Source organism: Diabrotica virgifera, chromosome 7 (assembly GCF_917563875.1).
Source record: "Diabrotica virgifera virgifera chromosome 7, PGI_DIABVI_V3a".
Lineage (NCBI taxonomy): Eukaryota > Metazoa > Arthropoda > Insecta > Coleoptera > Chrysomelidae > Diabrotica > Diabrotica virgifera.
Genome location: NC_065449.1, coordinates 225,046,608 through 225,068,709, shown reverse-complemented (window position 1 = coordinate 225,068,709; position 22,102 = coordinate 225,046,608). Strand labels below are relative to the sequence as shown.

At 32.0% G+C, this 22,102-nt stretch overlaps 1 protein-coding gene across 2 annotated transcripts in view; it reads right to left on the bottom strand.

The window, feature by feature from the left end:
- Positions 1-22,102, bottom strand: part of LOC114348679 (inactive hydroxysteroid dehydrogenase-like protein 1) — a 127,392-nt gene that overhangs the window by 41,600 nt on the left and 63,690 nt on the right. For both annotated transcript variants that reach the window (XM_028299196.2, XM_050657191.1), the window contains exons 3-4: positions 13,006-13,128; positions 6,790-6,900 (exon numbers count right to left, since the gene is read on the bottom strand). In XM_028299196.2, the coding sequence (XP_028154997.1) occupies positions 6,790-6,900; positions 13,006-13,128 (234 nt within the window). The remainder of the gene's footprint in view (positions 1-6,789; positions 6,901-13,005; positions 13,129-22,102) is intronic.

The following is a 22,102-nucleotide window of genomic DNA, read 5'->3' as shown; positions in this document are numbered from 1 at the left end:
AATACAAATGATGATGCCATATCCACTACTAACACATAACACTCTCGTGCCCAGTGTAAACACAATAACGTTTCTAACGAAATGTATTGCACAGAAGCGTAAATAACGCTTGTTTTTTAGTGTGAACCACGTTCGTTATTCACTAGTAATGTAAACCTGCCTTTAAGGCGCATCATATCCTATAGTCCGTCCCACCCTGATTTCTCTAGGCGACCTCTATAGGCAATGCAGTCCCCTTATGAGAGTTTTAGGGACGGTGATGCCGATTTTATCAAAAATAATTTGTAATCGAATGTTAGAGAGATTAAATTAAAACTGTTTCGAAACACAATCTACAATTTTAGGATTCGTATGCGTTTAAGTTTATTTGATATACTGTAGTTATTACGCATATGAATCCTAAAATTGTAGATTGCCTTTCAAAAATAGTTTTAATTTAAACTCTCTAATGTTCGACTACAAATTCTTTTTGATAAAATAGTTATCACCGCGCAAAAAGGTCTCATAGAGTCTGCATTGCCTATGCTCCCTATATGTAGGGTTACCATAATTTATTAAGGCCAAATCCGGACAGGGGTAGCCCAAGGGGTTGTAGAAAATGTAAAATGTGAATCTGACTGTGTTGCTACCTCTACGTTGTACATACATGCGAAATGCATAGGAGGAAACAGTAGCGATCAACAGGTAGCAACAAACGCGTTCCAAGATTGCGGCTGTAATTTTGAATATTTTGTCAAGATATTCTGACTGTGTTGCTACCTCTATGTTGTACATACATGCGAAATGCATAAGAGGAAACAGTAGCGATCAACAGGTAGCAACAAACGCGTTCCAAGATTGCGGCTATAATTTTGAATATTTTGTCGAGATATTTGGCACACTTATTCGTAATATAATAAAGAATGGCGGTACAGAGCCCAATTTCAGAAATATGTTAGTATGTGGAAATTACTCTATAACTAAATAAAATATTGCAAAAAGGAGCCTGTACCGCCATTAAGAAAGACAAAAAATAGAGTTTCTTCAAATAAACTTTTTTATCCCGTGCCTAGATTTTGCGTCACATTGGAACTACTGAAAATCGATGTTTTATAACAAGAAATCGAACGTCACTGACTTGGCAACATTTCACGCCTATGTGTATAAAAATTATTGTTTTTGATAGTATAAACGCAGAGATATGTAAAGAGAATAGATCTGGCTAGGGATATGCCACTCAATGCATCGGGGTGTAACGCCGATATCAAGTACGGTGGTCTAGCTATCTTTGTCTGTCGTGCGAGTGTGAGCGTATCTACCAAGAGGTGGAAGTAATGGAACGACAGTTACACAGAGGCGGCAGCCATCGCTAGAGAGAGAGAAAGTTAAGCGCCGGTAGAGAGAGATAGATAGACCACCGATCCGAACTGCTCCGCGTTACGCTATTTTTCCGAGTTGGCCAAATCTATGTGTATAATATCTTTGTATAAACGTCACTGTCAGTGTCGAATTACCGACGCATTGTTGCCTCACCTTTGAAAGTTCGCAGACCTTTCGCAATCTTGAACCGCCTTTGTTGCTACCTGTTGATCGCAACTGTATCACCATAATATCGCACAACTAAAAGTACAACTGTTTCGCTGCAATATGCAACTAACATCGAAAACCTCTGCTAGTGTAAAATAGACCTAGAAAATAATATTACAGGACGATATAAAAACTATTTTTAAAATAGAAAAGGTAGTTAAAATAGTAAATTGCAAATATACAGTGATGAGCGCGCTAATAACCGGCAAGATAGCGCAAAAGATGGAAAATATAATACATTGCGAAATAAAAAGAGATGAAACTATTGGAGGTGGAATTGATCGTTATAAACGTATAAATTTACATTACATAGTTTCTCACCATAAGACGTCTGTGACAGGAGTAATTTATAAAATTCTACTGTCACAGTGACAGTTGTCATACTCCTCTGATAAGTCTAAAGGTGGGATACTATGTAATGTAATGTTAATTTATAGATACATTTATATTATGTTTATGTTACTTAATGTATTATGTTTTCCATGTTTTGCGCTATTTTGCCAGTTATTAGCACGCTCATCACTGTATAATGACGTTATGTTTAATATCTACACTTTTATCCATTTTTTTTACTAAAGAAAAAAATCCGGACATTTCTCATATTATTATCCGGACGCCAATCCGGACATGTCTTTCAAATCCGGACTGTCCGGACGAAATCCTAACGTATGGTAACCCTACTTATATGTAAAGTCAAGATGGGACGGACTATAGATATTTTGCAAAATAGATCAATAGAAATGAATATCTAATAAATATTTAGATTCGGTATATGAAAGGTTAAGATTCCACAGATTTTTGTTAGTTTTTTGAATGTCTAAACATATAAATATTTTATTTTTAGGTCATTGAATATATTGCAGCTAATAAACAGTTACGCTGGTGATGATTTCGTACAATCTTTACATATTTTAATTTTTATGTACCACAAAACTTTCACTTGTAAATAAAATGGACCTTGTCTGATTTACTAAATTGCTACATGGTTAGTCCAAACCAAATACCTTGAACTTGAATGAACGAATATGTAACTAGTAAGCAATTAAAAGTTTAGTGTTTTTTATGCTATAAATGTACATAGGTACTCACATTAAAAAATGGATACAAGTAAAAACAATTAAACGCACATGGATAATAAACCATCATTAGTTACTCCTATTTTAGACGTAAAAAAATTGTCATTTGATGTAATAATTATTATAACCTGTTATATCTCTTAACGCTACTTAACTAAAAGGATATTTCAGAGTCAAACATGTACTGAAATTCTAAATATCATAGGAACAAGGTGAATTTTTAGAATAATATCAGTTTTCGTACCCCAAAAAGTATGTAAAACAGTTGTTTGCCCCTCCTACCCCCGAGGTTTCCCTAAAACTCACCTCTTAGTGGTAGAAAACGGAGAACATCGATCTACCAGAATCTGTATGATGTAGAAAAAAATTATTAAAAAAATGTAGCTGAGATAATTTTTAATTTAAATTGTTTATAAGCACTTTTTTAGTAATAATCTTTTTCACCTACCTCTGCCAAAAGTGTACTTTTGCTGACCTGATTATAAGGAGCAAAATCGTACTTTTTCTCCCTAGGGAGTAAAAGTACTTTTCCTTAAGTAAACTTAAGTACTTTTCCTGAGTAAAAGTGACGTCATGGTATGTCATTAATAAAATAACTTATTGACGCCCTATACAACATTATATTATCTATTACCTAAGGATCTATACATTTTAACGTTTATTTGTAGAACACCCTGTATTTTGCAGAAGGTAAAAAACAGTAAATTATTATTGTGGTTTAACAATTTTAACATTAATACTTTGACGTATATTTGATAGTTGACAGTTCTACTGTACCTACTTGTTAGTTTATTTTTTCTAATTAATTTTGTTCGTTAGTTACATAAATAAATTATTTAAAAATGAAAAAATGCCTTGTTATTTGAGAAAGGTGGAAAAGTCATATATATAATAAGGGAATAAAGTGCCTTTTCCTCCCTTGAACGATTACTGCCCTCCCATTCTCGGGAGGAAAAGTAGCACTTTTCTCCCTTGTGATACAAATAGCTATTATTTATCCCGTAAGAATCGAAAAAAAATTGCAAAAAGTGCGCAACGTTTATTTTTATTTAACATCATTATATAAGCTGACTTCATTTGCAGCAAAAAATAGAAAGTTGCATTAAATTACCACTATCCGCTTTTAAAATGCATTTTAATTTTTGTCGATAGGTTGCTTTGATTAAAAGATATGGAATTTTTACCGTCAAATTGATACAAATTTGGTTTACAAATTTGAACTGGCATTTAAAATTGCGGGTCGCTCCAAGCGTTGTTTCTGAATGGTTCATTCTATACAAAAAGTACCGATAAACATTTTTGTTCAAAATTACCATAGCTAAATTTCTTGTTTGAAATATTTTTTTCTACCTCGTAAGTCTTCTTGGTAAGTCTATGACCCCCTTCCTATGAATGAGGGTCGTGTTAGGGGAAAGCCCGGGAGTAGAAGTGGCAAATTTCTTGCCAGGGTTTATCCAATGGATGACGAAACTTATTTATATATTTTTTAAAAACCCGTTTTTGGCTCTTAATTTCCTAATTTTGTAACGTGATATATCTTCACACTATGTACATTAAGTCCATAAAAAAATCATAAAAAGGCAAACACAGACAAGAGAAACCATAAAGGATTTTGATTATGAATTATAAAAAACAAAACCATCTTACTAATAGATCTATTATGGTCGACCTTCCAAAATAATATTAATTTGAAATCTTTAAATATTTTAGGCAATGAATTGGACCGCGTTATGTAATAACGGATTAACCGCCAAAAGTCAAAAAACAAAATAATAGTGCCATCTTGCAGCTAGGGTGCAACTCTATGTATAAAAATATGTTTTTTGTAAAAAAATTTAAAAAAGCTGTTTTTAAATGCCTGTATTAAGCGACATTTTTTAATTTATTAAAAAAAATCTCACACTAGGATTTGTAATATCGAACTAAGCGCCAATAATGGTACATAATCTATTGTTATAAACAAAAATCTGCATCTTTGTAAGTGTAATAACGAATCAAGCGCCACGAATAGTCGGTTAATTCTTTATTACAAAACCTAACATATTTACTAACGTTTAAGATATCGAATTAAAAGACATCCTTTGTCAGGTAACATCAGATTACGCGCCAAATATGTCTCTTAATCCGGTATTCGGATCTTAACTCATGCATATCTTTAAAAATCATTAACGAATTAAGCGGCATTTGATCGAATAACTTTTAAAATATAAATTATTTTTAAAAAATTTTAAACACATGTAAAAGTCTATTTACATTTGCATTAATATATTAAATATGAAACATGTCAGTACTATATTTTAGAAATAGTACCAAAAACAAATTTAAAATCTTTAAACCGATTTATCTCAAAACTACATTTTGGCGCTTAATCCGCTATTACATAACGCGGTCCAATTATTCCTAGACATTAAAACTGCCTAGAAATTACCCAATCACATTTTAAATTTTATCAACTGAATTTATAGAACACAAATTTATATCAAAATTTCTTTCTTAATACAACTTAAAGAGACAATATTAACAATCAAAACCGACTTCTTAAAAAAAAGAATAAACTTCCTAATGAATTTGTACAATAAAAATTGGAATGAGAATAAACAAAATCTATACCATATAATAGGTTTGTTCTAGCAAACAGTCAAACTAGTCAAAAACCGTCAGCAAACAGTTGGTCAGTGAGAGAACATAATACAGTCACCAGTGCTATCCCCATTCGCTGATGGTTTCAAACCGTTTGAAACTGATGCTAGAACAAACCTAATATAGTCCAATAAATGATCGTTTTGGAGTGTAATCCGAATTGCATGAAAATTTGGATTTAGGTTCTACTTACCCACCACTTCAAAGTGGAATTTGTACCGTTGGTTGCTTTCACTTAGGGGTGACAGTCACCCCTTCTCAGGGGTTAAAAAACATACGTTCAAGATAAGCCCGGAAATGGATAAATTGACTGAATATAAGCAACTTTTGTTTTATAAAGTTTTTATATAAGTTAATACTTTTCGAGTTATTTGCTATTAAAAATGTTTATTTTTAATAACGAAATGTACGCAACTGAAACATGTAAACATGTACATGTTTACAACTGAAACTGCAGTTTTTTTGTCGAAAAATAAACGTATTTTCAATCGAAAATAATTCAAAAAGTAATGACTTACGTATAAAACTCTATAGAACGGAAGTTGCTTATAACCAGTCAATTTATCCATTTCCGGGCTTATCTTGAACGCATGTCATTTCACCCCCCAGAAGGGGTGACTGTCACCCACCAAGTAAAAGCAACCAACGGCACAAATTCAACTTTGAAGTGAAGGGTAAGAACCTAAATCCATATTTTGATGCAATTTGGAGTTGCCCCTGAAAATTACACGGTATCGCAGTATTTCCCGTTCATTTATTGGGCTAATATTGACAAATTCTTCTGGCAAATCATGTTACACAGTTTCTCATTTGTACACAGTATCTCGGTTAGTTCGTTCACAGTTTTTCTGATTTATTAAATAAATGTTTAAAATGCAATATTTCTCGTTTTTGTTGAGATTATATTTTGTCCGATATTTACTTTTTTGTTATGTTTGAGGCAAAGATTTTACACTGGTGTAGTATTTATTTTTCTCTATAATAAAGGGCTGAGGGGCTCGTCACGAAAGTAGCCTCACGAAATCGTTTTAAGCATCCATTTACTTTACGCGACGAGGGGAGTTAGTTATACAATTTTTTAAGCTTCTTAATTTTTACTTCGAATGTACACAAAATTGTTAAACTACATAAATAACTTTGTAAATGAATGATTGTAAAAGAATCTTAATCCATAATAATAAAAAATAACAGATAAATAATAAAATTACTCTATTCCATTTTAAAACCATTTTTTTTTTAATTTTAAAAATTCCGAAATTATAATATTAAGAAACTTCGCGCCGGTGTACATTACCACTACTGTACCATTTTGTTGTATCTCTTTAAATATTGCTTAATATTTTTATTGAAATAATTTTTTATTTAACTTTTTTAATTATTTATTTTTTTAATATTATGTTTAATTATTATTTTCCACTACTTTAATTTATTAAAATTATGTACAAGTTTGGTTACGTTTTATTTAAAGTTTGTATTATTTCACATAATTTAAACAAATAGAACTTACCTAAAATATTAATTGGCAATATTCCAACTTTTTCCTTCACAATATCAACTGCTTTCTTTCCTTGAGAAAAATCAGCTGCTATTATTTTCGTTTTCACAAAATATTTTGCTTCTGAAAAAGAGAACATTTTATAAATAGGTACGTCTTGAAAACAATACCACGTTACAAAAATTTCTAACATTGCAGCTCTTGTCATCTGAACAATAATGGTAAATGCCCCCCCCCCCCCCACAGAGAAAAGCAAGGAAACAAAAAAGTCAAAAACTGAATTTCAAGTCTTCAAGTTAAAACATTTAATGCAAATGTGAAAGAAAAGAAATTTATAGGAAAATTCAAAGACTCGACAAATAAATAAAAAAAAATGAAGGTAAATATTACCAAACGAAAAGACAAGACGATGACCTGATTGGAAGGGTCTTAAATAAAATATAAAAATAAATGTGAATACAGTTTAAGAAAAACCAGAAAAAAACAAAAAAAATATTATATTATTGATACAGCCGATACTAATATTAGTCCTGTCGCCAGTGGGGGTACAACGGCCTTCTTAATTCAGATGGACTTACCCAAGTTGTTTTATATATGTATTTTGACCCGTAGAACACGATTTTTTTGGATAACAGTCGATCCGATGTCGATAATATTGTTATAAACGAAGAACTTGAGAAATCACATAACAGCGATTTTTTGCAAAACAGTGTTTGTTTGTTTTTACAAAACATTTTTGTATTTTTTGGGTCATTCTAAGCAAAAAATGATTTTACAAGTTTTTTCGTAGGATGCATAGTTTTCGACATAAACGCGGTTGAACTTTCAAAAAATCGAAAAATTGCAATTTTTGAACCTGAATAACTTTTGATTGAAAAATAAAATAGCAATTCTGCTTACCGCATTTGAAAGTTAAAGTCAAATTCTATCGGTTTTGATTACTTTCATTGCTAAAAATTAATTTTTTTATTGTTATACAAAGCTATAAACACATAGTGATTAAATGATATTTTCAATGCATTTCTCATTTGAAATCGAACGAGTAGGAGAGCATACAGACAATTTCCACGTAGATTACGTACATTCAAACGCATGCATTGGGCACGGGAAACACTACGTGTTTATGGCTTTGTTTAACAAATAAAAACTTAATTTTTATGAAACTTTTATGAAACAATGAACTTTCCAATGCAGTAAGCCGAATTGCTATTTTATTTTTTAATCAAAAGTTATTCGGTTTCAAAAATTGCACTTTTTCGATTTTTTGAAAGTTCAACCGCGTTTATCTCGAAAACTATGCATCCTACGAAAAAACTTGTAACAGCATTTTTTGCTGAGAATCACCCAAAAAATACAAAAAATGTTTTGTTTTGCGAAAAATCGCTGTCATGTAATTCCTCAAGTTCTTTGTTTATAACAATCTTATCGACATCCGGATCAACTGTTACCCAAAAAATTCGTGTTCTACGGGTCAAAATACATAAAGAAAAACTTGAGTAAGTCCATCTGAATTAAAAAAGCCGTTGCAGAGGCCTGGCAACAGGACTATATACTAAAAATTTGAATAAAAGCTTTGCAACATTTGAAGCAGAGGTTGAAGTTAATATTGTAACAGCAAGAAAACTTGCTTCATTGGAAAAATAATGAGCAACTCAAATTCCAAAATAAAATTGTGCAAAATAAAAATTAGTTAGAAAAGTGTTTTATCAAAAAAAAAAAGATATAGGTAGGTATTATAAAAAAACCGGAAATGCGACAAGAAAATTTAAGGAATCTGTTTAAATATTTCTTAATTATTATTCCGTAACTTTTCTCTTGTTTAGAATTTTTAACTGTCTGTTGACACGGTTTTTAGGTAACAATTGTATATTATTATAAAAATATTACATAGCATCGTGCTCACAAAGCATTAATTCCTCAGGAAATTCAACAAATTTTTATTGCAAAATTTGTTTTTTAATAAGATACTCGAATATGTTTAGTAATAATGATAAGTTTTGATATAAATGATAATCAGTTACGTAATATAAAATTTTAAGACAGGGAATGGCAAGTTTTTTTCGTTATAGTGTTATCCGTTCCACTAGCCATTCCACTTTACACGCAGCACGTGTGATTCAAAATGAGGCATTGGTGATTCGTAGCATTTCTGTCTCTGAAAAACTTAATGCGGAAGAAAACCAACCTGTTGAAAATTCATATCAGATATATGACCTTGATCATTTTCAATAATATTAGTGATGGCGCAAGTAATCACGCCTTTCAATAATTGTGAATACATTCCATCAGTCGACTTTCCAGGTAAAAAATGGTCCCAACAATCGATCACCAAAAATACCAGGCCATACATTTAATTTTGCAGTTGTGTATGCATCTCGTCGAAAATTCTGGGCCAAGGAAATCAGAGCAATAAAGACAATTGTGACGATTTACAGACCATTTATTTAAGTGCATTCGTCAGAGAAAAAAAATTAAATATAAATTGTGAATGTGTGTAAAATGTAAACAGCGAGGTGGTCATAATCATTCCCATTAAGTTCTTGCACGAAGAGTATTTTATACGGATACAATTTGTTCCTGTTCAAAATGGCTTGGACGCTAGGTCAAGTGATTTCAGATTCAGCTGCTATTTGCTTCTTACCTAACATGGAAGTTAGGTGAACTTATGTCGCAATACTGGAACTTCATTAGGTCCATTAACTCCAAAACATACTCCCTACTATATATCATTCACTAAATTTGTGAGCTTTCCTATTGGCATATTTATTGTACGTAAAATATACTTCCTACTGTCGCGTCGTACGTATCTTGATATCATTCACTAAATTTCTGAGCTGTCATATTGGTATATTTATTGTACATAAAATACAACGAAAAGCTATCTACCCTCTCAAGAATGAAGTAAACTATGGTAGAAAATTTTCAAAGAGATTTTTTTCAAGCTCGTTATGTTCATATCATAATATCATTCACTTTAATCTACTTTTTCTACAACCGTGTTAAAAATGCAATTTTTAGCACTCCATACGAGCGTCAAAAATAGTACTTTAAAGCACTAGTGCTTTAAAATTTTTATGGCACTGCAGTTCGTATTAGGTCTGGATCCCGCGTATGAAAAAAATGTTGATTAATAGCAAGCTAAAAATTTGTTAATAGCTTAAGGGTGTCTAGTAGGATAAACTTTGATATATGCGAACACTGGAACAGGGGTAGTTTTAATTGTGGAACAGGTTAAAAATTTGGAACGGTCAGACCACGAAAACGGCACATTTATTTTGTCCGACAGAATAGACTTAAACTCTCCGAACAGAGATTAAACTCTCATGCAAAAATCAGACTGCTATATATCACCTGTCATAATTCCTGTCATTTGACATATTCTACATGTTCCATTCATTAAAACGCCCGTTTGGTGATAAATAGCAGTCTGCATTTTGCACGAGAGTTTAATCTCTGTTTGGAGAGTATAAGTCTGTTCTGTCGGACAAAATACATGCGCCGTTTTTGTGGTCTGACCGTTCCAAATTTTTAACCTGTTCCACAATTAAAACTTCCCCTGTTCCAGTGTTCCCATATATCAAAGTTTGTCCTACTAGACACCCTTAAGCTATTAACAAATTTTCAGCTTGCTATGAATCAACTTTTTTTTCATACGCGGGATCCAGACCTATATTGACCGTATAGGCAATTCTGATGTAATGTCAAAAAAATATAAATATGGAATGTCAGTCAAGTTCAAGTAAAAATTTTTGTAGATATTGTCCTGTAATTACGTTTGTAGAAAAAAATATTGTATAATATGCGTGTTAAAAAGTACATTTTTAAGGCAGTCATGTGAATTGCAGAACTCGCTTCGCTCATTCTGCAAACTTTCACATGCGTGCCTTAAACGTGTACTTTTAACACTTATATCATAAATAACTATTTTGTTTATTTTTTTATTAAATGCACATGAACCAAAATTAAATTTTGCATATGATACGTTTGTGTTTTACACTTGTAATTCTTACAGTTTTAGTATTAGGTGTAGAAAATTGAAAAACAAAGGCGAAGGAACCAAGAACCAATTCAAGCCGATTCTAGAAGAGGTCAGGACCCACCATGGGTTGTAGAGCCAATGATGATGATGATGATGATGATAATGATGAATTCTTAAGGTTTTACTAAATGGGTAAAAACACCCGTTTTTACTTGTTTATTAACACACTAAAACATTTTTTAGATAAAGACCTTGGTATAATGTTTAATAATCTGTGTGATATGTTACTCAATCATAATTACACTAAATTACTATTCTTGCCAATATAGTTACGGAAATAAGTTACCGAACTATGACCAATTAGAGATATAAAATCACTGACAAAAATTGAACCCAGACAAAAAATAAGGTCATATCGCCGGTCCTGAATAAGAATGACGTAACTCCAAATTTTGTCAAGTCCTGTTTATTGCCTAATTAACTTCTAAAATTACCAGAGAACGGCAGTTCTCGCCAGTGGCGCACACCAACACCCCCTACAAGCGACACTATATAGGTATACATGAAATTTTCGATTTTCTAAATCTGACTGATTTGAAAGATGGGCCAAGTCCCATCTTAAAGTTTAGGAAAATGCTCACCCATTCATATGTCAACCATCCATTTTGGTCCAAGGGTGTGGATTTTACGGACCTTTCTTTTTAGGGTCTGTTTTTCGTTCTCGTCCCCAAAACTCCCAAAAAATTCAAAAATTTAAGTCCGGCCTTTACGGCTTCTAATAGTACTGATCATTACCTTTCCAATGCATGTTTAATTTGGAAAATCGGTTATACCATTCAAAAGTTACCGAGCTCAGACGTATGACTCAATTTTTATTTAAAAAAGGGAAAATGTTTGTGGATATGAATGTATGTATGTGTGTTTGAAAGTTAAACCGAATTTAATTTTTTTTCTGCGTTTAAAGAAGGGGTCTGGGCCAATTCAGAACCGGTGTAGTTTGTGACTTTTGACCACCCATAAGCCATCTAGAGGACTTGGTAGGTACAAAACTGCATATTTTTTGGAGGTATATATCGTTGGATCAAGAAGAGACAGGAGAACCGCAAATACAACAAATCAATAGTGTTGAGTTAAGCTTTCAAATGGTGTTTAAGCCGTCAGGATCAGATATACACACGGCTCAGTATAACTGAAAAACTGAAAAACTATACTTTGAAAATTTTGGTTTTTCGACAATTACTCAAAATTTCAACCTACGAATTGCGCCAATAACTGAGCGTTTGTAGAAGGACTCTAGATGAGTATACGTAATATCCGGGAAAATTCGAATTTTTAAGTTATATGCTTCATAAGTATGATCAAATCTATTTCCTACGGGAAAAACGGTTTCTCAAGCTCAATAATTCCTGTAATAGCTTCAGTCACCATACTTGACCTTAGATCCAGAAAAGCGACAGAACTCTAACTATGTACTGAGCCACCACAGGGTAGATGCTCCGTTATTGAAATATTCACTATTTTAGACCTTGTTTCAGAAGAAGAATGACGCAAGGGGGGGGGGGGACTAAATTAGATAATGAAATTCGAAATTTGAAATTGAAATATTTAAAAATAGTTTTTTTGTATAAAAACGGGTTGAAAAATGGGGTGATTAAATTGAGATAATGAAATTGGAACCAATGGAGATGAAACTAAAAGCCATCATTGTAAGAATAAACGCTATACCGATGCTCCAGACGGTTACTCTTTATTTAGTCACTATTTTAAACACTTATTTAAAAAATTTTAGATGAAGAATGACGCAACTGTAAAAAGGGTTGAAATGGGGGGATTAAATTGAGATAATGAAATTCGACCCATTAAGGATAAAAATAAAAGCCATCATTGTAAGAATAAACGCCATACCGATGCTCCTGGCTGAACGATTACTCCTCAGTTAATCCCTATTTTAAATATTTAAAAATCGTTTTTTTTACTCTCCTGAAAAATTTGGCTTTTTGCAGTTACGTCATTCTTATTCCGGACCGGCAATATATACATTCATCTATTACGCTCATTAAATTGCAAATCCACTAAGAATGTTCATGTACCTGGAAAGTTATATTCGTACTGTATTTTACCTAGATCTCGAGATGACAATCATCTACGTGTGTATCGTATTATACTTCCTCTGGTACTATTAAATCTGCGGACATCAAACATGAAATAAATAATAATCGTTTTATTATACAAAAACATAATCTTCTTACCAATATCCTCTGCAGTTTTCTTCAGTTTTTCTTCATTTCTGCTGACCAATACGATATTAATACCCCTTTTTGCCAATTCAAATGCATAAGCTTTACCAATGCCATCAGTAGATCCAGTAATCACTGAAAAAATAAATGATCTTCAAAATATTCTATATATACTTATATTTATTAAAACTATTACAAATTCGATCAACTGATTAAAGATAAGGTAAGAAAATATACGTAAATCTATAAATCTAATGACTGCAAAGAAATGGCTAGTGAGTAGCTTGTGGTGGACAAATAGAACTAAAACGCAAAACTAAACGAAAATGTCTGAGATGTCAAAAAAATCAAATAGTGGATGCAAAAGATGAGAAAGGAGGTATATTTAGGTCGAAAATAGTAGTAACAATAAGTTGGAACATGAAAGGACGTCCTAATACCATTTGGGCTGTATCATTAGATATTCTTCTTAACGTGCCCTATCAAGTCCCCTTGATGTTGGCGATTAACATCGCGAAACTGTCTCTGTCTCGAGCTATTCTAAATAGTTGCTCTGCTTTCTTCATGCCTGTCCACTCCCTGCTGTTCTTCAATCAAGAGGCCTGTTTTTTACCAATTCCTCTGCGTCCTTCGGTTTTACCAATTATAATAAGTTGAAGAATATTATATCGGTCTCCCCTTACTACGTGTCCAAAATAAGCCATCTTTCTACATTTTTGATATTATCAAGCAGCTCACGAGTAGCATTTGCTCTTTTATGGACTGCCACATTTGTCAGCATAGCCGTCCATGGTATTTTTAATGTACGTCTGTGCAGCCACATTTTAAAGGTCTCCAAACCATTAATGGTGGATATTTTTAATGTCCATGCTTCGACACCGTATAAGAGGACTGACCAAATGTAACATTATTTAATCATACGATTCCGAAGTTGAAGTTGCAAGTTATCATTACAGAAGGATGACCTCATTTTTAAAAATGTTGTGCGGGCTATCTCGATTCTACATTCTTGTATCTCTTTATCTGGATCTAGTTGTTCAGTAATATGGCAACCTTCTTCTTATGGTGCCTATCCGTTACGGATGTTGGACACTAATATGGCTATTGTGACTTTGTTGAATGCTGCCCTGAAAAGTCCGGTAGTGGTTAAGTTAAACCATTTTCGCAGGTTGTGCAGCCAGGATATTCTTCTTCGTCCTGGACCTCTTTTCCCATGCACTTTACCTTGAAGTATAGTCCGAAGTAGCTCATATCGTTGTTCATTGCACATTATATGGCCCAGGTATTCCAGTTTGCGAAGTTTTATGGTTGCAACTAGTTCGCGCTCTTTATCCATTCTATGTAGAACTTCTTCGTTGGTAACTCTGTCTATCCAATAAATCCTCAACATGCGTCTATAGCACTACATCTCAAATGCTTCGAGTCTCTTCAGTGATGCTTCAGTTAACCCTTAACTGGTGACCATGCGTCTCACAGACTCCGCACGTTTATTAACGCGTCTGCGTTTCTCGCCACAAATACCTAGCAACCTGTAATTCGGTGTACCTTCCTAGCTTTTTAGAGTATATTCGAATGTGTTAATGAGAGGTACCTCGCTCGTCCCGTTTTCGAAATATTTACGTCGCGGAGTCTACTAGACGCAAGGTCACCATTAGTGTTATTTTAATATGGATAGTTCTCGTAAAGCTGAAGAGTATTAGACGATGATTTCGAAGAAGTATGCACAAAATGGTATAATGAGGCGAACAGTGACATTACTGACGATAATGTGGAAGAAGGATATTATACAGAAAGTGATGTTTGTATAAATTTTACCAGGGTATAATAGATCTTTAACGTTTTTTTGTGATTTGCAGGTTTTGTGCAGAATTGCAATTATGTTGTTTTTAACAATTTTTTATATAAAATGTACCTATTTTTAAACATACATACAGGGTGAGTTTTTAGTGCGGGATCGGTCGATAACTCCATTATGGTACAAAATATCGAGAAAAGTTATTTAAAAAAAAATATAGGCAATGATATTCTCCATGCTTGGAAAATATGTCCATTTCTACGGGGTGATCAGTAACTGCGTGGTATATCAAACATATAATTTTTTAAATGGGACACCCTATATATTTTTTCATATTTATATTTCCCTCACAATTCTTGTTTATATAATACACGGTTTTGCTTTACTATACAGAGTATTTAACAAGTTATGGCCATTTTTATTTCGAAATCACTATGAGATTAACACCCTGTATATAAAGAAGTAATTCGTAGACAATAATTTGTTTTATGTAGTAAGATAAACAATATACTGTAACTTTTAAATTAAGTCCAATTCACATCATTGACGAACATTTGTATACAGGGTGAACTACAAAACCAAATTACGATTTTCTCTATTTTTTTAAATGGATCACCCTATATTTTATTTTTCAACATTATTGTATTTAATATACTCTTTCATTTTTATATAGCATTCCCTATATCTAAACTGATTACTTTCCGAGATATTTTTAGTTTTCTTCAAATTTCGGGAAAACATTCAATTTTTCTAGTAGAAATAAATTAGTATTGAGTGATAATTAAATAAAATTATTTTTATTAGATAAATAACTAACACAAAATATAAACCATAGCAATATGCAGTGAATATACCAATAAATGTGATATGGGCCATTCCACGAACATACGCCTGTTTTGGATTACTTCGACAACGAATATTTTACTGGGTAGGGGAGCAAAGTATGCTAAATGTGCAGTCACTCGAGCGCTTTGGTGACCTATTGGGTTGTGAAGAGTAGGTCCTAAAACCAAAAAAAGTTAAGTAAAGTTTTCCATTTTAGTGGGCGCTTGCCATTTTTAAATTTAATTTTCCATTTCCAACAATCGCTTTTTCCGATTATAACGCCATCTATCCATAATTCGAAAAAATGTTTCGAATAAAAGTTACTTATTTTTACGTAAGGAATCCAAATCTGCAATAAAAAATGAGGGCTCCTATTTAAGATTTTAAAGTAACCCCCCACCCCACATCCATGTGGGGTCGTGTTTGGTACCATTCGATATATTTTTCAAAAATATTGAATAAGTGTCTTTTAAAGTTTTTCGATCTGATGTTCATTTCGCGAAATATCGCGGGATTCGTATTTAAAATATTAAATTTACACCCCACGCCTCTCCGTGGGAAGTAGTGTTTGGTATCATTCGATAGATTTTTAAAAAATATTGGGCATATATTTTTTAGTTTTTCGATCTGTCATTCATTTCGCGAAATATTCGCTTTTTTCTTGTGAAACTTTGGGACTCACCCATTTCCTTACGCCAGGCTCAAATCGTCAGATTTTTGAAATATACACTCTTTTGCATGTACTTAACTTACCTTATCTTAATCTGACAATTTCGAGTTTTTTTAAGGATAGATTTTTTTTTTCGGGCCCCCCTTAACGAACTCCCCTGTGTTAAGAGCCAATATATGGTAGAGGTACATCTGCAGGGTACCAGGTTTCTCCCATATGCTAATCTGACGCGCTCGAGTAACTGCAAAAATCCCCGCTTGGGCTCCCCTACCATAAGAAGTACGAAAGTAAATGGCGCTAATAATTATTCCAATAAACAACAATGTAATTTGCAATTTACTTTCGTTCTTCTTATTTTGGACAGTAAAATATTTGTTGTCGAAATAATTCAAAACAGGCGTATGTTCGTGGAATAGGGTATATTAAGAAATTATCATATTTCCCTAATATACAAAAATCGTAAAATTCCTACAAAAAAAAGTTTGTATTGTATATAATAATATAACAAGACTATTTTTATTCAATAAATAACTTACATGAAACATAAATCAAAACAATATACAACTGATGTAACAGTTTTTAGATTGGTATATCAACAGCATTCTAAGCCAAGAATTTTTTAGTAGAACATTCATTTTATAAGCACTTTTAAACTACAAAACAAAATTACGTTTTCTCATTTTTTTTTAATAGATCACCCTATATTCTATTTTTTTTTTAAATATTGTATTTATGATACTCTTTCATTTTTATATAGCATCTCCTATACCTAAACTTATTAGTTTCTGAGATATTTTTAGTTTTCTTCATTTGCCGGGAATACATTCAATTCTTATAAATATAAATAACTTAACAAATAAGTATTATGTAATAATATAACAAATATTTTCATTCAATGAATAACTAACAAAAAATAATAAACCATAACAAAATTTAATGAATGTACCAATTAATGTGATGTTAAGGATATAAGTCTAAAGTGAATGTTGAAAATGACCACTTTCAACGTCTATGCAATTTTGTAACCGATATTCAAATGACCGAGCCACATTTCACCGGTTCTATTTAACCTCTTGCAAGTTTGGAATAATGTTCCAATTAAATTCAGATATAATAGAATATTCGCCTGTGTTATCACAATCTACCTATTTGAAATGGTTACATAATAAAGGCTTAAAATTTATAACAAGCCCGCATACAAATAATGGTAAGAGTTACTTTGTTTTAATTCAGGTGTATGAATGCTATTATAACAAATGTTAATTAATACAAAATTAAATAAGCCGTAACACGTTAAATAAATAAACGATAATTATATGCAAAATTAAATACACTAAATGAACCATTAATAATACTAGGTTGAAAATTCATTGCATTTGACTTGTGTACAAAATTAAGCTTTCAAGATTTTTTTGAAAGAAATATACATTAAAATCTAACAATACCAGTACACATAGACCAAGAGGCAGCGCTGAAAAATCTCTTTGAATTTACTAAAGCTAGATGTTTCACAGTTGATTACTGTGCGTGTGTAGAGAAACATACTGCGGTCGGTCAAGCGAAACGTAGAACAGGGGTTACTGAGAGGGTATCAAAGTTGCTTTCCTACGAAGGTAATTATTTCCATTTACTAAGGCTGAAAATCAGTACACACATTCTAAATTAAATATAAATAAAAGTTATTATAGTCGGTCAGCTATATGACGGGACAGAGCCGGTCGGTCGGCCCCAATAGTCGATTGAGGAAATGAAGCATTTTGGCTCGCAATTTTTTCGTCCAGCATGGATTTACTTGAAATTTTCACAGAAGGTAGGGAATAGTTCAAGGATCATTTTATATATCATGCTGCTATCATACGCTAAAACCTTGGGGTGGTATCCACCCCATCTCGGGGGTGGGAATTTTTTTATTACATTTTAACCATGTAATTCGATGGAAACAGTGATTCTAAGAAAAAAATTTTTCGAGTTATTCGCGCTTGAAAATAACAGTTTTTAGACGAAAAAATCGACTTTTTTAGAGGGTTTTTGGAGAATACCTCGAAATTTATGCATTTAATAAAAAAAACTGTAGATATCGAAATTTTATCTTTTAATAACACAAACCAAATTCTTTTCATATAATATCTTTAAGACCAATATAAACCCAGATACGGCATGTTAAAGTTTAGCTTTTTTCGTCAAATGCATAATTTGAAATATTCAAAGCCAAATAATGGGAAAAATTTGCATTTTTCGAGGAAAACTTAAATAATATTTTTTCATGTATACAATTAAACCTTTCAAAAAAAAAATAAATAATAAAAAAATTCTAGCATGAAAATTAAGAGACTTATAATCAAAAAAATGTCGGTACCTGCTTTTCTCTACGAAAAAATCAGTGAAAACAACCCCCTAACTACCTTCCTAATTCAAAATTGGTCTTCACCTTTCTGTAGTTCCTTTTATATTTTTATTGTCAATACACTCAAGGAGTTTGACTTTTCTCTTAGATTTTCACACCTGTAACTTATCAAAATAAACATTATAGAGGTTTTCAGGGACTTTCGGCCCTCGGTAATATCGTAATCTTTCAGTCTGCGTTTAAATTTTTTTAAAAACACTAATTAGTTTTCTCAGGATTTGAAAAAAATTAATCCCATTTAAATAGCATTTGAGCCGAAACTTTGTACCCATCCCCTTAATAGACAATTTTTAAAAATGTATGTGGTAGAAATTTATGCTGATGACCTTGGTATATTAACATACCTACCGGTATAGATATTTATGAATACTTAATTTGCCTTTTTAGTACTTAATATCACTTAAAATTGCTCGGATAAGCACTTCTAATAATATTTGCACAATGAACGTCTTCAAGAGATCACCTTTAAATGAAAAATTCTAGGATATATAAACAAAGAAAATATAGAAAGCTTCGATCTTCGATTATAATAATTAATCATGTTTATACAGGGTGTCCCGAAAAGATTGGTCATAAATTATACCACACATTCTGGGATCAAAATCTTTTTTAATATGTTTACATAAATGTTTTACGGGGGTTTGGTCCCTTTAAACCCCCCAAATGTTTGTGTACGTTCAAATTAAAAATTATTGTGGTACCATTAGGTAAACACGGTGTTTTTAAAAATTTTATGCCTCTTAGTCTTTTTTTGATGTCACCTTTTATCGAGATGTTTCTTCTTCTTCAAAATATATACCTAATAATGTAAATTAATGTAAATATTAGGTTTGTTCTATGGGCCATTCCACGAACATACGCCTGTTTTGGATTACTTCGACAAAGAATATTTTACTGTGAAACCTAAGAAGTACGAAAGTAAATGGAGCTAATAATTATTCCAATAAACAACAATGTAATTTGCAATTTATTTTCGTTCTTCTTATTTTGCACAGTAAAATATTCGTTGTCGAAGAAATCCAAAACAGGCGTATGGTCGTGGAATAGGGTATAGCATCAGTTTCAAACGGTTTGAAACCATCAGAGAATTGCGGACCAGCGAGAGTAGAGGGGATAGCACTGGTGACTGTATTATGTTCTCTCACTGACCAACTGTTTACTGACGGTTTCTGACTAGTTTGACTGTTTGCTAGAACAAACCTATTATAAATATCTCTATTTCCAGTTCCAAAAAAATATTACAATTTTTTACTCTTATTTTATTAGTAAAGCCTCCAAATAATAACAATTTATATCTATAATTTAATTGTCTTTAATTACATATAATATCACTGATAATATGATATGATGCACCTTTTAAAACATACTGAAAATATATCAAATTGTTTACGAAATTTGTAGAAGAGTTTCACAAAATTTTTTTCACATATTATACAGGGTGTCCCGAAAAGATTGGTCATAAATTCTACCACAGATTCTGGGGTCAAAATAGGTTGATTGAACCTCACTTACCTATATACAAAAAAAGTTACAGCCCTTTGAAGTTACAAACTGAAAATCGATTTTTTTTCATATATCCAAAACTCTTAGAGATTTTTTATTAAAAATGGAAATGTAGAATTTTTATGGCAGCAACATCTTAAAAAAGAATTAAAGTGAAATTTTTGCACCTCATAAAAAATTTATGGGGGTTTTGTTCCCTTAAACCGCCCCCCCCCCCCAAACTTTTGTGTACGTTCCAATTAAATTATTATTAAAATAAAAATTAAACAAATAAAAAGGAAAAGATTCCTCTCATTGGCTGTATACCATAATAAAAACTTACTAATGAAGTAAAAACCTCAAGTGTAGGTAGATGGTATATAATTTATTAAAAAATTTTTCTAAAATGATCCAAAATGGATAAAATCACACAAACGTTTTCGGACCAATCAGTCCATCATCAGGTGGTAGAAACTTTAGATCCAAAGTAGTTGGAACTAGCTACATATTTAGGTCAAAAGACCTTAATATTATAATAATTATGCCATTTCGGCTACAAAAATGTCGACAATAAGTCGATGTCACAAGAAATTAAAATGCAGCGGTATTACAGAGTGGTCTTCATCTTGGCTTCAAACTGACCTTTGACCGTCTACCTACACTTGAGGTTTTTACTTCATTAGTAAGTTTTTAAATTATTATGGTTGCAATATTAGGTAAACACAATATTTTAAAAACTTTTTTGCCTCTTAGTACTTTTTTATAAGCCAGTGTTTATCGAGATATTTTGAATATTTGTCGAATCCACCACATATTTGTATATGGTTAAGTACGATTATAGAGAGCTGTTAATAATCTGAAAATTTATTTATAATTTACATTATTAGGTATATATTTTGAAGAAGAAGAAACATCTCGATAAAAGGTGACATCAAAAAAAGACTAAGAGGCATAAAATTTTTAAAAACACCGTGTTTACCTAATGGTACCACAATAATTTTTAATTTGAACGTACACAAACATTTGGGGGGTTTAAAGGGACCAAACCCCCGTAAAACATTTATGTAAACATATTAAAAAAGAAGCCGCATCACGATAAAACCTGGCTTATCTAAAAAACACCAAAAGGCAAAAAAGTTTTAGAAACGTTGTGTTAAACTAATGGTACCACAACAATGAATTAATTGGAACGTACACGTCGTACACAAAAGTTTGGGGGGGTTTAAGGGAACAAAACCCCCATAAAATTTTTATGGGGTGGACAAATTTCACTATAATTTTGTTTTAAGATACTCCTGCCCTCCTGCCATAAAAATGCCCCATGTCCATTTTCAATAAAACACCTCTAATAGTTTTCGATATATTGGAAAAAATCAATTTTCATTTTGTAATTTCAAAGGGCTGTAACTTTTTTTTATGAGCACATTTGTACTAAGGTAAGTTACGTTCAAACGAACTATTTTTGACCCCAGAATGTGTGGTATAATTTATGACCAATCTTTTCGGGACACCCTGTATAAACATGATTAATTATTATAATCGAAGATCGAAGCTTTCTATATTTTCTTTGTTTATATATCCTAGAATTTTTCATTTAAAGGTGATCTCTTGAAGACGTTCATTGTGAAAATATTATTAGAAGTGCTTATCCGAGCAATTTTAAGTGATATTAAGTACTAAAAAGGCAAATTAAGTATTCATAAATATCTATACCGGTAGGTATGTTAATATACCAAGGTCATCAGCATAAATTTCTACCACATACATTTTTAAAAATTGTCTATTAAGGGGATGGGTACAAAGTTTCGGCTCCAATGCTATTTAAATGGGATTAATTTTTTTCAAATCCTGAGAAAACTAATTAGTGTTTTTAAAAAAATTTAAACGCAGACTGAAAGATTACGATATTACCGAGGGCCGAAAGTCCCTGAAA